The 17,959-nt window shown below is 43.5% G+C and overlaps 1 protein-coding gene across 3 annotated transcripts in view; it reads left to right on the top strand.

The window, feature by feature from the left end:
- LOC143374237 (puratrophin-1) overlaps window positions 1-17,959 on the top strand; it is a 464,976-nt gene that overhangs the window by 15,548 nt on the left and 431,469 nt on the right. Inside the window, exon 1 of one of the 3 annotated variants that reach the window (XM_076822226.1) lies at window positions 16,761-17,533. The exons of the other annotated variants lie outside the window; for them this stretch is intronic. Coding sequence (XP_076678341.1) covers window positions 17,495-17,533 — 39 coding nt within the window. The 5' untranslated portion in view covers window positions 16,761-17,494. Of the gene's footprint in view, window positions 1-16,760; window positions 17,534-17,959 lie in introns of those variants that run through there. 3 annotated transcript variants of the gene reach the window in all.

Genomic DNA, 17,959 nt, shown 5'->3' with positions numbered 1-17,959 from the left:
TAGTGTGATCAAAATCCCAAGGGTACGGAATGTAGGTATCCATTAGCTGAAACATTTCTGATATTCCAATACCTACTTTAATTACACCTTCGCACCATCCGATTAGCGTTTGATTACACTTCTAACAACCGACAAATGTTCCCAGCCCTTCCCTCCGAAGCGTTACTGCAATTACTCCAACTTTCCGTTGCACGCATATTGAATCGCCTATCTGCATACAAGCGGCGCCGACATCCAGCACGCACCTAGATTAATATTAATTCCACTACAATGGATTTTGTCACGACCAGAGCGTGGGAATGTTCCTGCGGCGTTGTTTGTTTTACCGCACTGCGATAGATATCCGTGAAATTCGCTCACCGATTTCCCCGCTTTGTCGGCTCAGATCTCTCTCGATCGAGGGATTCAAACAGGCATTTCTGCGCGTGACGTGGTCTAAGCAATCGAATAATTACTTCAGAAATATCTCGCAGGGCAAACAGACATTTTCCTCTGTTCGATCCATCACTTCAAACCATTCAATTACCTTTCTCCTCCTGTTTTAATTCACTGATCAAAAAGCCACCTATTCCATTTCCACGCAACGCTAATCATCGTTTCTCTCCCCACCAGAGACTCCGTTAAAAAAATCGATTACTCCGAGGAACCGTAATGCCTGCAAACATTTGTTCGCGAAGACCAACCTTAATCAACGACATCCGCGAACAATCGTCTACCAACTCCTGCAACTTTATGATCCGTGAGCCCACGGAGTCACGATCGTGAATTCCGCGCGGAAATCGAATCCAGGTCAGCCGGAGGAATGGTTGGCTTCTTTTTTCCCCGTGGAAGGCCGATGTTCCTCGCGTGGAAAACAGTAAACGGTGTAAAGCAATGAGGAAGCACCCGTAACGCTTATTATTTATTGCTATTGCTCAGGAAGTAGTTAGCCAAAGTTATGAGGCATTGCGTTCGAAATACAGTTTCTATACGGAGAGAGGGGTTCGGCTTTCATGAAAATCCCGCGATCGCGTACGCCCGTTGATGAAGGGTTGTCTCGGCGGAAAAATCACCGGGTCCCATCGATCATCCATCGATGACTAACATTGTCCGCGCGCCTCTTCCGGCACGGCGGTCCTATCGTTCATCTGTGAACGAGAACACCGCCACTTTTGAATAATTATTACATCCCGGAGACGCTTGTATCGCTTTCACTGGGGGGGATTCGTGTGTGGCTTGGGCGAGGTCAGTTTAGTGCGTGCGGGATGATCGATCGCCGTTGAATTCGTGCCTGTTTTACACTGTCAGCTAGATGCTAACAGCTGTATACGTCTCTGATTTTATTTATCTTCCACGTGGACGTCGCTGACTGGCTCTGGAATTCGAAACACGACGCGTGGCGATGGGAATGCTATTCTTCCACTTTCGAATTCAGTCTTCTTTCTGCTGGGATATATTGCGTTGTGGCCAAAATGTCGTCTTTATACTTTGAGGGTGTAACTCTCCGACGACACGATGTCACACTCCGTGCGGTTTTTTACGCCACACGAGTTCACTGGATGATGGTGATTGCAGTGTGAAAGGTTTAATGGAATCAAACACAGACACTACGGCGCGTAACAATTAACTATAACGATATATTTTAACCACTACTGGTTGAAATAAGTAAAGGACAAGGATGAGTTGTAATTGTGATACTATGCGATTGTAGTGTCGCAGAAAGCTGTATGCTTTTGTTTGGTTTGTTTTACAAAGTGTTCTCTCTGGCGCTACGAAGACCACGAAACCCCTGCGGGGGTGTGATTTAATTAAGAGGTGGTCTAAACTATTGCCCATTGGTTGAAACTGATGTACAGTGACTCGCATTAATATTCGGACACTTTTTAAAATCGCACAACTTTTTTAGAATTGGTCCTAACGACTTGAGTTTTTTTGAGAAGCTAGAAGGATTAGTTTGCTGACTGACGCGTTTCGTCGATTTGAAAAAAAAAATGTATTTGGTTGGAATAGCGAAAAGAATAGTAAAGGTCGATTTTTAAACTTTTTTTTTGTGAGCTTGTAATGAAAATTAAAAAAAAACGTTTGTAGATTGCAGTAAGTTGTATACGTGCCTAAAATTTCATCAAAATCGGTTAACGTTGCTCCGAGCTACAAACGTTTAAAGATCGCAGAATAAGATCGAGAATCGCGAAAATTCCCGAAATCAGCGATTTTGATACATGTAACACCAAATTAACCATCGATTATCTTATACTCTCCTGCCGCCAATTCTCAGCTGAAAGGAAAAACTGCGAGATTGACACCTGCTTACAGAAAAATCTTACCGACCACAAGAAGATAAAACAGCTGCTGAGATTCCTTCAAAATACCAATCTTTTTAAAGAGTTGTGAATATCGGTTCTATGATCTGTGTCGCTAATAACCCAACTTAGAGGTTCATGCGACTTAAAATAACTAATTAAAAAAAAAAATATATATATATATATATATATATATATATATATATATATATATATTGGAATATTGAATTCGAGAGTGTTAAGCTTGGGTGGAGGTAACGCTTAGGAGGGCGCGAAGTGGAAAGAAAGGGGAAGTTAAGTTACCTTCTCCGGAGTTCTAAGAGGCACCCGGATTGTGATTGGGTAACCTTACCCTCGAATTTTTGTGGTAGTCGAAATCTATTTATATTCTAGTGATCAGTTCTTTCGGAAATAGATACTCTGGATATTCCCTTAAGGGAATCCATCAACTCCATCAAATCACTCCAAAATAGGTAAGTTTTAGAATTTTATTTAAAAGGAATGTAAGCGTCAGAGTGTTAAAAAAAGTTTAAAAATTTATTTACCTACAAATACAGCCAAAAATTTTTTTAACACTGTGACGTTTCCTTTTTTTAAAATAAAATTCTAAAAGTGACCTATTATTTGAGTGATTCGATGGGAGTAAAAAGTCATTTTGACATAACTGACAAAAAGTTTAAAGTTATTTCTTATCAGATTTCCTTCCTTGAATACTTTTCAATTTATGAAGGACTCGGATATCTCACATGGAATGTGTAATCAATCTCAAGCAGAACTTCCATTTCCCTTTGCTAGTCCAATTTCTACCAATATACCTCATCTCACAAATCTTTCAGTCCCCAGTTCTACTTTCTTCAAAATCTAAGAAGCAACCCAGCAAAACGTCCCCTTCCTCCCACCCCTTTAATTTCTCCCCGGAGACCGGCAAGCAGATTCAAGGATAAACGGTGGTTGGAAGCTTCGAGGGAAACTAGCGGGTCGATGATAATGAAGAGTGCTTCATAAGCATTTCACGGGGCCACTTAATTGTCGGTGGATCGGGCGGGGTGGAGAGGAGCGAGCTATGGTAAACGGGCCCCGTATCGTTGGAGCACAGGGACGACGGAGGATGAAGAGGCGCGCAGGAGATTCGTATCTTTATTTATAATGTTATTAGAGTCGGCGTTCACACGAGTAACTGTACAGGGAGTGCTGGCAGGGGGCGATAAATTGAAACACTCGGTTCCTTAGTTGGCTTCTGTGTACATACATCGCGCGACGTCCCGCACTAAAGTATCAGAGTCTGACTTGGCTATCTACGCGTCCGATTGTGATCTTCGTTTTGTCGTGGGACCGCTACCACGCGACTGCTTCTGTTTTCGGTGTAAATCCAGGCGACAAAGGACGCTGGGGCGTCTCGGAGGCAAACTCTGGTTAGACATCGATTACGTTGTCTCTGACTGATAGGGGTTGTTAGACAACTCGAGAATTTAAAGACATCTGATACAATGAAGGGATGCAGTTTAGATTTTAGATGATCCCAATGATATATTCATTTTCTGCTTTTGGGGGTGGAAATATCTTGTGAAATAATTGTTTTTTAAGAAATAATTTACTACTATAAAGAACTACTATGAATAGGATTTAATCAACGAGTAAAATAAAGTCTTATTTATAAGATTCCTTATCAAAAAGATACCCTTTTTCGTGTGCCAGAAAAATATTAAGAAGTAGTGGTAAACAATATACACAGGGAAATAAAAAAAAATTAAAAAGGAAATGAATTCATTTTTTAGCTAATATTTGATAATACTTGTCATTATCCATCTGATTTTGGATAAATTGCACATGCGGAGGGGTGGTGATTGTACACGAGAAAATAAGTCGAAAATATAGAATACAATTTTGTTATAACTCGCTTATAATTAGTTTTCTCGAAAATAAAGCGCGATGTTAACTTAAATTTTGTCAAAATCTGTCGCGTGCTATGTATATGTAATCCCTGTCGTAGATTATTAGGGACCACAAAACATTATATTTAATAGCCCACCATTTCTTTGAAAGACCATTCCCACCCCTTTTTAGACCCGTTTAATCATTAAAAAAGAAAATATATAGATATGCCACTGGGACCACTTAAACTACTTAAAGGTTTCGGATAAACCTTACAGTACTTTTCGTCAAAGCCAGGACCACCCGATTATTTTTCTTCGCTCTTTTTGTATCTGCCATGTTTTTTTTCACTGTCACACAAAAATTCAGAACAATAGTTCAAGATACAATAAAACAGCCTGCCAAATTTCAAATTAATTTGTCGAACCGTTTTCTGTAAAAAAAATTCACAAACAATTAACTAATTTTCGGCCCAACAAGGCGCAAACCCCCCTTAAGCAGTATTATACATTTGTGGAAAGTACTAAATTATTTAGGATTTTCTGAATTACCCAACCTCCCTCGCGAGAAAAGGAAGCTTGTGACAATTAATACCACACTAGCCAGAACGAAAGTACAAAAGCTTGGAGACTCTTGGAGGAAACGAATCAACGTTGTCTGCCCGCCCCATCGTTTCCAGCCACTCGAATTTTTCGTCGTTAAACGATCGTTCGTTAGTTTTTCCGACGATTCGCAGCACCGTTCTGGCGAGTCCCCGATGGCACTAAATCAATCGGACGATAAGCGCGATAGCATATCGAGGCACAATGTACAATGGAGTTTCTCGCCTATTGTTACGAATTATCGCCGGTGATCGTTCGTTTCTTTAATAAGCAGCAGGGGCCTTTTGTTTAACGCGTATCGCCAGTCTTTTTCCGCGGATACGGAAACGAGATCGAAATGGAGGCTTGCTGGAATTCTTCCTGTTGTTGGCCGCTCGGTATCGCGAGACAACCGCGACACAATGAATAGCCACTGCTCCACTGTACTTTAAACTTGAGATTTATCGCGGCAGGAAGAGCTTACCCGCGTAATTATTTATCTCGCGCCGATAGGAGTGCTCGATAGATGGATACTGCATACACGTGGGGTGGCTGATTAACCCTCGGAAGACGGGCTCGTGAAAGGCGTAGCCGGGGCCCGATCTAGCTCTTCCGCTGGTCTGGGCAAAAATTATTTTTGCCGCCCTTATATTCAATTATAAATAAAAATTTTAAAATACAATTTTTGAGAGTGAGTAAAATTTGTTGTTGGTATTTGCCGAGTAACAAAAGCCTTTTGTTTTATAAAAAAATAAAATCAGTAAAAAACAATAAAAAAAGTAAAACTTTTAAAAGTAAAAAAATAATATATACATTTGAATTTAGTATCAATTTTCTCCTTCTACCAATTTTGCCGCTCTGGGCAGTTGCCCTGCTGCGGGTCATTCCTCACCTATACCGAATCTCGTGTCAACAAATCTGGACCCCAGCAACAAAGTGTTTTAAGTCTACTTTTTTTTTTTAAAAAATGACATTTCACATGTTTCCTAAAGAGTGAAAAATTTGACGCGGGAAACGCGTGACATGTTATTTTTTTAAAAAGTGGACATGCACTCTGTCTCTGGGGTCCAGATATTTCAGAATCAGTTTTGAAGTCTAATTATCTCACTTTTTTATTTGCAACACGAACGAATTAAACACATTTCACTGCTTACTCATTGTTCCTCCGTTGCAACCACTGTGTATGACCATTTTATTTGTAAATAAAGGAACCTTTCATTCGTAAGAAAAAATAAAAAAAATGAAAAAAAAATGAAATGAGTTCATAAAGAAATGAGTTGCAAATCCCTTCGTAAATCAAGATGATTTTAGTATCACCAACATCTTTTCAGTTGCAAACAGAAATTAACGAATCACTTTGCGATGTCCTTCTTAAAAATTATAATAGAGTATAAGAAGCGAGATACAGCTATAGCCTGCTATTAAGTTACTCCAATATAATCTCTAAAGTTAAGTAGTCGGATGTCTCGCAATGATTCAGAGAAATCAGCTTGCAACTCTCTCGATTCAACACCACGTATGTATGCACGCGTAGAAGAGTGGTTCCTTATCGACTGGAACGCGAAACTCGAGGCCCTCTCGTCAACTTGATCAATTAATGTTCGTTAATAACAGGCTCGTCGTCGCGACCGTGTAATTACGGGACGATTAAACCGCGAGGACGACAAAGACGCCGAGCTGCGTCGGTGTACGTGGAACCCGCGTCCAGGTATCAATTTCTTATGTAAATATCGCGGCAGATAAGGACGGAGGTGTAATTGAGCGCTCAAAACACAAACGAAACTTTCGCTGGCGAATACCTGCCGCAGCCTCTCGGGCGCGGATCACTCGATAACGATCGCTGTTATGCAATTTTGCAAAATGCATTCATGTTAGTCGCGTTTCAATTCATCGCCATCTTCGTGTACCAAAAGGTTTCAAAATAACTCCAGAACGAAGAAGGTTCTTTGACGTTGAAAAGCTTTTGTCTATTTTTAAAGGAGAATGTTAGTGAAATGGAGGGAGAAAATTCGGAACAGTGAAATTCAAAGATATTATAACCATGAGCGTTCGGAGGGCGGGAGCAAAAGGGGCAGTTACCCCCTGGCTTTTGAGAAAAATATTTCATTTTTAAAAACTGATCTTTATTAAGTTTACACTAAAAACGTGAATATTTTTAAATTTCTGTTTAAAAATTTTAATTAAAAGCAACCGGGTTACTCGTTTTTTCAGTACTATATTTTTCTTCACCGTCGCCCCAAAGTTGCCCCCTCTAGTAGGGAACTAAAAACGATTTCTCACATCTTAAGAAAAGTTCCTTAGTCTCTTAACGCTCCTTTTCCTTTACAATCTTAGATTAGTCGTCCCTCAAACCTAGAAGCTCTGCAAAGTCTAAGCTCTTCTGCAACTTATATTTACCAGAAATAATAGCATATTGCCTAACACTCTTAATCCTTTGAATCCGAAGAATCTCGAGACAAAAATATTCAAAAACAATTTCCCCGCATTAATATTTATTAATTTGATATAATTTAGAAGATATACATCGCCGGGATTCAAAGGGTTAAAACCCACTTTACGTTCAGCTTCCACCTTCCCCAATTTCAAATTTGAATCTCCACGCACAGCTGAATCAATCTTCTACTCGCATTGACTCGGGGGACCCAAACACAGCGCGACTTTCCCGCCTTTTTTCACTCCTGGCGAAAGAAATCTCGCTTATTTATTACTAGGCGACTAACAATGCTAGATAAAAATTTCTAATATTACCCAATCGTCGAACGACCTTAATACGCGATCCGTGCAGTGGCGCAGGCGTCCCGCATTCTTCCCGCGGAATTGCAGCCGCGAAAAGGCTCGGGACGAGTCGCGATCGCTGCGATACGAGCCTCCTAATTAGATTGGCAATTACCCCGGGTATTAATTCGAAAGCTCTTTAGATCGGGGCGATATCTGGCCGGTCGGTTGGCCGTGCTCCGCACGCGGATGGCACGGGATGATCCTCGTTAGACCATCATCTGTTTAGTGGAACGGATCCTGACTTCGCTCAGACGAATTATGCGGTTCCGTCTTATTGTTAGCGCGAGAGAATCACTTTAATCGCGATTCAGATTCCTCCGCAATTTTCATTCACTTCGCCGGAACGTTGAGCAGTCATTGTTTTCCTGCTTCTGCCATTTTCATCTGTCCCTGGTCGTTGAACAGTAAATAGAGAGATTCGAAGTTTTACCAGACGAATTACCGCGGTTGGTGTATTATATTTGTTGGAGTCTTCGGTAGATAGCGATCTGTTGAGTGGTAGGAATTTTGATTTGATTGGGGTGAATTATGTGGTCCCGCGTTATTCTATTGTGTTTACATGTGCGCGGGCAACGCAATTTCGATTCATTCCCCGAAGCGCCGCGGAGCGATTCTTCCCATATTCGATTGCTGGGAAACCGCGAGGCGTGAAGTCTATCTCGCATCCTGATCTGCCCCTCGGTCGCTGAAAGAAGCTACGATTTTATTCCCCGACCGTAAATCGCGTCTCATTTGGTGGACACGGCTGGAGTAACGCGCGTGGAGCGAGCAACGCAGACGCATTTGCCGGGAGAAATTTCCTGGCGGTTAAATCGAGGAGATTGCATTTACTCGCGTGTACTTCAAGCTGCAAAGCTGGCGCACTTTTATCGGTGGAATTCGAGTCAGTAACTACTGGAAAGTCTGCTTTTCATCGGCGTGTACGACGGAGGAACGATATTTCCACGGTGCTTGAATCTGAAATGGAGATTTCAGAAACTCTCAATGAGATCCGATTGTTAATGTATTTAATGGTCGCGAGCGCTGACTTTCCACTCTGCTTGCGAGCGGGTGTTGGAATTTTTACCGTTAAGATTTCCTTCTTTTCTTCGTTCGATCGACTCGCCGTTGATTAAACGACGATTAGAGGCAGGGCTGTTCGGATTTAACGCTGAAACCTACTGTAGGCGTGTTTCGTTCGCGCGCGTTTGTAACACTTAAATCAACCGGAAAGAAGACGAGGCGCGCGAGAGAGTGCGCATTACGCTGGCTGACGCAAATCAATTGCGAAAGGAGCTTCCTCGCCTCATTAAGATCCTCGACGCAATCGGACGCGCTGCCACAATAGCACGTGCTCGGGAACGTTCGATGCTGCTGCCTGGAACAGCCTGCAGTAGCTCCACCTTCGTTCAGTACTGATGGTATTTTTATACATATTGTAAAGCGTGGGCGTCAGGTTGGTAGAAAAAGATTTTTGTGAATGGTGGCCTTGTACACTTCGTTCTCGAGTTATAAGTATGGTGAGCAGTGGTAAAGTTTGTAGGTGTTTTTTGGTGTTATTTGCATAATATTTGAAAAAATATAGAGTTTTGAAGAAGTATAGTCATAAAAGTAAGGTGAATGTCCCAATTTCTGCTCATTTAAGAGGTTACTCGTCAGAAAGAAGATGTAAAAAATTTGTTTGTGATCAAAATTAGGGATTGCAAACCGGTAAATCTGTAAATCGGTTTGAAGCTTTTTTTCACTGATAACGTAGTAGATATCGACGGAATTATGCGCTACATATATGCGCTACATTGCTATACATAAAATTTTTACCGGTAATTCGCCAAATTTTTACCGGTAATTCGATAAATTACGTATTTCTCGCGATCTACCGGTAAATATCGAGAAATACGTAATTTACCGGTAAGTCGATTTACCGGTAAATATCGAGAAATATGTAATTTATCCAATTCCCGGTAAAAATTGTATGTATAGCAATGTAGCGCATATATATAGCGCATAATTCCGTCGACATCTACTACGTTATCAGTGAAAAAAAACTTCAAACCGATTTACCGATTGACCGGTTTGCAATCCCTAGGTATTAAGCCTGACAAGGTGGATGCTGGGTCCATTTAGATCCACCTCGAATCTACTTATGTCACTCACAACTCACTATTATTTCTGGGTTTAGAAACTAATTACAAGAATTTTAGATCGTAACAAGATCAAAATCTAATTAGAACAATGATTCCCAACTGGTGGGTCGCGAAGTGTTTTTCTAGAAGGTCGTCACGGTTTTATTTATTTTTAAATATTATTAAATTAGAATTATATTCTGAAATATCTATTTTTAATGTGTTTTCTTCACCTTATTAAATTTACCTCACCTTAAATGAGGAAGGAAGAGGGTGTCGCAGATTATTTGAATATTATAAAAGGGTGTCACGACTCAACCCGCTTTAATAATACTGACCATCATTGCCCGCTGTGACTGCTATTGCCCATTTTCCCCTACATTCGATTACGAACAATCCACCTGAAAAGAAAAGCAGTAAAAGCACCCATTCAAACAGCTCTCAATGCCTGAAGTGTGAAAGGCAACTGTGCGGCAGGCATTTTTGCAAATAAACCGAACGCCTGAAAACAGCGTGACTCGCAGAATGACCCCACGCGGTCGGGACTGCATTATCGACACCTGGCGCGTCGATATTCTCTGCTCTTTTAAAGTGCCTACTCGGGGAGGGGCAGCGGCAGTGGAGGAAGGAGGATGAGCCGGAGAAGGGCTCCTCGTATATTCAGAGCAGGGTAGAAGAAGCGGGATTCGCACTTAGAGCGTCTGACAATTTGATTGCTATCCGGCAGCGGTATTCCAACATCGTCGAAGCAGGCCGGGCCCCGCTGCACCGGCGATTTATCTTGATTTACACGTGATCGTGATGCCGGTTACCCCGTAATTGAATCATAGCGCCTCGCACCGGTCGTACACATTCTTTACGCCGGCCGTCGACTCGCCGCGGATCCCCGTTCCGATGAATCGCTCACGCGCCCCTCCAACCCGCACTCGCGGCACGTAATTTGCGGTTTTGGAGACAAGACGAACTGCTGAACTCGATCCTCCGAACTCGTTACCCGCTTCAGCTCTCTCTATTCTTGCGCAAATCGTCCTCGCGAAAGCGTTCTAACAATTTCGGGGGCTTATGGTGGTGCGTCGTGGAAAGTGGCGGATGCGCGGACGACGGAATGCGAGTAGGTTGGGTAGTTTGCCTTTTCGGTGAAATTGCTGGATAAGTGGCCGGAAGTATTAGGTTATTGCGTAATGTATGACAGTGTTTCCTGAGGTTCTTTTAGTCGCGATATCCTTCTGTAATATCCAAATAACCCCCGCACCCATATAAGGTAAGTAATTATTCCCTTCCTTTTATTTATGAGAAGTCAGTGTTAGATCATTAATAGAATATGACAATGTATCCATATGCAAATAAATAAGTGATGAAAATCGTCAACTGTAAATAACCGTGGCAACATCCCGGAAAATACTTCGTGACCCACTTGGGGGTGGCGATTCACAGGTTGGGAATCACTGTACGATTTTTGCAAGTTTGATTTTTGAAAAGATGTTTTAGGTACTTGCTTAAAATATATTTAAGTATTTCACATTATTATTTATGACAGTTTTCCATCTACATATGTGGAAGTTGTGTTATGCTTTCGAATATATCACTTTTTGTGACCTCGAAATTATTTAACTTTTCCTCGCCTACGCGGTTTTAAAGGAAGATGAAAATTTGTTAGTGCAAGATGCAGGGAACATGTTGATGGCTTACTGCACAAGTATTCTATGTCCACTTTTTGTGAAATTGTGGAATTATGTGGTTCTTTAAATCGATTTCTGAAGTATCTCCTACTATTGCACGCGGTGACGTTACGCTCGGGCCCAAAAAGGCCCCGGCACTGCTGGCGGAGGGTTAAGTGACGAGGAACGCGCGTTCTCGTATGCAGCAAGTGGGAAAGGATGAATCGCGATATCGTTGATTGTTCATCGGGGGGAAATAGATAAGGTGGGTCTATTTGCATGCGAATTTGCAATGGCTTTCTCGTTAGCGGCGACGGGCATCCTGGGCCTCGCGGTTGCTCTATCACGATCGGGACTGCATTGTTGATGAAACGCGGAAGAGGCTCGTCTGGTGCGGGCTTCTTCTGACAGATGGCGCCAGTCGGCCTGGCAGGCTAAGTCCATTGCAATTTTACGCGTGCGCCTGTACGTGGGCTCCACTTTGTTCCGTGCTGAATAACGGTGGATGAATTTCCTTGCGAATCGAAACATCGCTTGTGTAGTTTCGAAGGCATTCCTTGGAATCGTGCACACGGTAGTACTACCTCGTGTAGCAATTGCACACGGTAGCGCTACTTCGTGTAATAGTCTCGTGGTAGCACTACTTTGTGGGGTAATTGCACACGGCAACAGTGTTTTACGTGGCAATTGTAGGTGGTAGTACTACGTTCTATAGTAGACTTATACGTATATTGTAGATATTCAAATAGTAATTACGTACGGTAGTATCTGTTTCTTCACGCGGTAGTCCCTTACGGTGTACTACTTCGTGGAGTAGGTAATTCCACATAGTAGTATGTAGGTACTACTTTAGATCGCAATTGCAGATATGTGGTAGTATTAGGTCGCGGTGTTATCTTATAGATAGGACCACTTGAAGTAGCAATTGCACACGATTGTACTAAGTACTTTGTGGAGTAATTGCACATGGAAGTATTATTGTGGATAGCAATTGCACAAGGTAGTACTACGTCACGTAGTAATCTCATAAGTAACACCACTCGAAATAGTAATTGCGTACGGTACTAGTACTTCACGTAGTACTTCTATAACTAGTACTACTTCACGTTGTGCTTCCATAAGTACCACTACTACTTCACGTAGTACTCGCATAAGTAGTACTACTATTTCACGCAGTACTCCCATAAGTAGTAGTACTACTATTTCACGTAGTACTCCCATAAGTAGTAGTACTACTTCACGTAGTACTCCCATAAGTAGTACTAATAATTCAAGTAGTACTCTCATAAGTAGTACTATTTCACCTAGTATTCCCATAAGCAGAACTACTACTTCACCTAGTGCTCCCATAAGTAGTACTGCTACTCTAAGTAGTATTCCCATAAGTACTAGTACGTGCAGTAGTGCGTTACATAAGTTACAAAAGCGTTTATGTCTGCTAATCTAGTAGCCGCTGATTCATTCCCCCGAAGGACAATTCATTTTGAACCGGAGAATACTCTTACTTCAATAGATCATCGACATCTTTGCTCCTTGGCGTTAAGAGATCGTTACGCTACCATTACCAATCACCCTGTTCCAACCACTCATTATACCACGAAATAATAGGGACGAAAGTTGTTCTTCAGATTGGTTAATCGTGATGACTTCCTTCACTTCTTTCCCATTCCCGTTTCCAACGTCAAGGCATCGCTGTCCAACAAAGCGGGGCAGAATTTATATCAGCTGCCGTGTACGTCGCACTTATCTCGTGAATCCACTGCCGCCACTTATTCCTCGTACTTTCATCTCACGCGAAGCGATTCGCGTGATCGTTCGCCCGCCAGGTGAAAATCCCACACATCGCGGGGCCAAACTTTGTCCATTTTCACTTCTGCGTTCCTTTTAATATTCCACGGTTACGAGTTTCCACGATAAACCTCCTTACACTTACCGCTTACTTAACGAAGGCCTACCTATTTTTTATCTTTCCTTTCGTGATTTAAAAGCTTCAGGAAAAATTATTCTATCAGGAAAGAATAGAAAATGTGAGACTTAGGAGGCGAAAGTTACCATAATGAACACCGTCGAGGAAATAGAAGATTGAAGGCCGATTTGCATCGAAAGGATTATGAATTAATCTCCATTGTTGAACTGTAGCTTCGAGGAAGTCACTGGAATAGTTTTCGTGAGCACCGGGCGAACACGTTAGGGGCACGCTATGCTTCTGGAGATTGAATTTGATAGCACAATTGAAACAACAATTCATTATTATGTCTTTGGTGGAACGACTGAAACGGAAATAGTCACCATATGCTTTCTTCGTGCCCTTAAAACGTCACTTTGAAATGCAAATCATAACATTCTCAGCTAATCATCTTTATTAACACCTCAAGAAAACAGGATTATTAAATGAAAAAAAAACAGTATTCTGTGCAATCTTGAACCATTCCACTGTTTATGGTAGAAAAGGTCCAATGTTTATAAAGATCAATCAAAGATCGATCCTTCACCTATGCTTTTACATAGAGGACCCAGTCAACACTTTGGCTATTATAGTGCCAATTTTTAATATTTATTTAGTTACACTAAACTCAATTACCATACTTCAAATTAATATTATTTATTAAATAGAGAACTGATATGAAACCGTGTACTAACCTGATAAATACACTGACTTTTTTAAATAATTCTTCTTTGCCAATCAATTATTATTTTATAAACAGAGCAACGCTGCTTAACAGCATGTAATTTAGGGGGGAAATTTTAGGAAAACTCTGGAAACTACTAACGCAAGACATCACGCAACAAAATTCCCTAGAAACACCCCTTTAAACATATTAGTTACAAACGCAAACCAACAACTTACACCTTGAACTTGATTTAGTATCCACAATGGAGTGCAATAAATAATTGTAATCGAAGATTTCGCAGGAATAACGGGGAATGCAGCAGGAAGTATTTCCCTTGTCGTCGAGAGGGGCTCGCTGTCGGTGGTGATACGACGATTTGATCGTCCGTGAAAGAGTCATTCAATTAACCACGAGGTCGAGATGACGAGTCGCGAAGCGCCGCGGTCCGGACAAGGGATCTAACGAAACGCGAGGCTCGCGGCGGCTCGCCTTCCTCCGCGGCTCACCGACGACATTAAAGACTGTGATTTTATAGTCACGCGAGCGTCACGAGCAGAAGAGTCGTAACCTTTGTGTTCGCCCCGATGACAATCGTCGCTTTAAATCCGACGAAACGTACTTTCCTCGCGGATATACGACGCGGATACGTTCGTCCGCCACGGGGAGCGTACAATGCGCCATTAAACCGTAAAATCCCCATCCGACGTTGATAAACAATTTCGTGGCCTTTGCTCGATAGCTCGCGTCGTGGGAAAGCGTCTCGATTACACGGGTACTTGGATATTCTCAGTTATCTCCAGGTGTTTGTCATTCCATTGGCTTTCTTTTTCTTTGATTCGGATCTTTTATTAGATAGGCGATCTGCATCGTCTGCTTTTTTATTTTACTTATTATTTTTCTACTTATTAGTATCAGAATTATACTTCACTAGGCATATGTTCGATTTAGAGACCTTGAAGCTTCGTGCAATATCTTTTCAACTTTCAATGATAGGTTTGACAGATTCTTTGACAGATTCAGTGAGAATTAAAGGATGGTGTTTTAAGTTTGTAGTGATCTGTGACTTCATTAGGGGGAATTAAATGATACTTAGCAGTCATAGCTCCGTAATCAGGTGGGAGTACTGTGAAAAGTTGGCGATTTCAAGTTTAGGGGTAAGAAGTTGGTACCAAACACACATCAGTTTAGAGGGACATTAAGTAGACCAGTTCTTAAGGGGTTATACCTAGTCAGGCGGTCGAACAGAGGCGAATATTTGTGAATTTTTTTTGAAGAAGCGGAAGCGTATATTTTTACAGAACTTTTTGCGCTTAAAAGAGCAACATTTAAAGAATATGTGGTAATTTTTTCGTAAAAAAATATTTACGTTTAAAATAAAATAACAAGCGACATCCAAGAAGCATTTTTAAAAATTTGGTTTTGCGGTGGGCACTGTCATTCGGAACCAGATTATCTAAAATCGAAAAACAAAAAAGATTTCGTTAGTATATTAATGTATCTTCCGATTAACGGAGGGAATTTCCGAAATATTAATTTAAAACAAAATGACGGTTATTTAAAGTTGAAATCCTGATTTTTCGTGCAAAAATCCCGATAAAAAATCATGCTTCTTGGATGTCGGTTGTTATTTTATTATAAACGTAAATATTTTTCCACGAAAAAATTACCAAATATTCTTTAAATGTTGCTCTTTTAAACGCAAAAAGTTTTGTAAAATTACACGCTTCCGCTTCTTCAAAAAAAATTCACAAATATTCGCCTCTTTTCGACCGCCTGACTATAACCCCTTAAGTGTTGATTTATTGTTGCGTTTACCCTAAATAGATATTTTTACTTACAAATTTTTTTTTCTAGTCTTCAAAGCTAATAGAATAATGTTGCGAACGTGCAAACTGATACGTGCAACACTTGTTTATTTTTTAATTCCCGAGAAATCCAGTTGGTTCAACCGTCACACTAGGAAGACTCCTTAATTCAACGGAGTGACTGTCTGCGTTACTGCACTGTTTTCGTCGGAGCGTGAAATTCCTGGACCCGTCATGCGGCACCGTGCTCGTCGGAATATTCGCTTGACACAGGCCGCGCGCCGTGCACTTGGATCGCTACTGGGGCAGCGGTGGCGAGTCGATGGCGAGTCGGCAAGTTCGGTGTGTCCCCGCGTCGGACGGGGGCGAGCGTTATCACGCATGCCCGTGTTGCGCGGCGCTCTCGGAGCGGAGCCCCGGCACATCGCACGGCACCGCGGAAGTGGCAGATATTTTGACAGTACGCCGCCCTGCATCCTGCGCTTTATGACAGCCCGTCGCGAGCTCTCCAGCGGCCCTTTTGTCCCTCAGCTCGGTGCGCGATCATCCCTCCGAGAAGCGAGTGTGCTACGCGTTAGCGCTGGGCCGTCGAGCAGCGCCTCTTGGAATCGGGTCAGTCGATAGACCCCGAGCGACTTGTGCGGAGTGTTGTGTGCGCGAAGCGAGTGCTTTCCCCGCGATGCCAGGGCGGGGGTGCTCGGGCAGCTAGGTGGATCGCTAGGATGCGTGTCTACCCGCGGACGAGCCTCGATCCCGGAGAGTCACGAGGCTCTACCTTCGTCGGGCTCGAGGAGGCGTCACGCGAGTTCTGCGAGCGGTGCGCGACGACGGCCCCCCGCGGATCGTCGCGTTAATCATTTACCTGGCGCGAGGAGGATCGATCCTACGCGATAAAAGCCGACGAGCGATGCGCGGTCGTTTGATCGGCTTCTAGTGCCTGTCAGTCGTTTCGGTGTTACGAGCCCCCTCGTTCCTTCAGCTCTGTCGCTGATTCGATCGGTGGCACGGTACAGGACCACCGATACGAGGTCCGCGTACGAGGTGGCGGTCGTTGCTCGTCGCGAGCTTTTTGCGGGAACCCGATGGAGCGTGAAGGAGCCGAGGAGAACCACCGAGAGGGAGCTGGCGAGAGGCGGTTGGATAAAAGATATTATTAAATGGAGCAGCGAGGCGCCCACGCGCGAAAATGGTCCTTTTATTAACGTAGACCGTAACCCTGGCATCGCCCGTCCGTCAGAGTGGAACGGAACCAGCGCCCCGCTACGAGGGGTGGAGGTGGAGGGAGAATCGGCGAGGCATCGGTAGAAAAGAAGGACGAGGTGGAAGGAAGACCGGGGAGGAGGGAAAAGGAAAAATCACCCGGAAGGCCTTGGCGAGAGAATATCTTCGCGAGCGACTTCTCCAGAGGATCCCCGCTGCTCGCGTGTACCCGGAGTGGGCGGATGCTGCTGTCCATACCAAAGACACGTATCCTCGGGCGCGAGACCGGAGAACAATGAGGATTTCAGCGTGGAGGCTCGCGAGGATGCCGTGTCGGGAATGCAGACTCCATAGCGTCTCGTGTCGGTCGTGCTCTTGGTCGTCATCCTTCGTAGCCTCGTGGTCCTCGCGGTCCTCGCCGCTGAGACGCGTCAACGAAACCTAGCCACAGCACGTCCCGAGCGTAGACGAGCCGTGCACCGTGGGAATAAATCGACCGGCCGTGTGACACGAGTGGCCAGGGCGAAAGGAGCCGCGCACAGGACGAGCAGGACCAGCGGCAGAGGAACGGGGGACGATAAAGGGGAGGCTAACGAGCCCGTACAGGATGAGTCACTTCGATTGGAAGCTGCTGCGCCGGAAGAAGGTACCGCGCATACCTTGTCCCTTGGAACGCGAACACAATTTCCGTGCTCCTATTCCGAACTCTTGACCCCTCGCATGCCCCGTCACCGTTAGTCGACTTATCGACCCGCGGAAAAATTAACGCGGGGGTGGATTCTCCAGGGGACGGGGACCTAATGCGCCTAATGGGCCTAATGCGTTTTACCTACGAGGTAGAACGGACGATGGCTCTGATAGAGGCGTCACTAACCGCTGCGATCCATTTGTCAACGGTCGCGACCGAGTCGTTCACGCCGGCTGCCTCGACTTTCCGCCACCTCTTTCTACCCTCTTCGTGGCTGGTGGTAATGGTGGAGGGAGGTGGCTGTGCGCGAGGCGGAGGCGGCGATTTCAGTGCAATTTCCGTGGATGGCTTTTTGGTCAGGCGTCGATCCGAATGAACTGACGT

The sequence above is a fragment of the Andrena cerasifolii genome, chromosome 1, assembly GCF_050908995.1.
Source record: "Andrena cerasifolii isolate SP2316 chromosome 1, iyAndCera1_principal, whole genome shotgun sequence".
Lineage (NCBI taxonomy): Eukaryota > Metazoa > Arthropoda > Insecta > Hymenoptera > Andrenidae > Andrena > Andrena cerasifolii.
The sequence above is the reverse complement of the archived record's forward strand: the minus strand, read 5'-3'. Positions and strand labels throughout refer to the sequence as shown.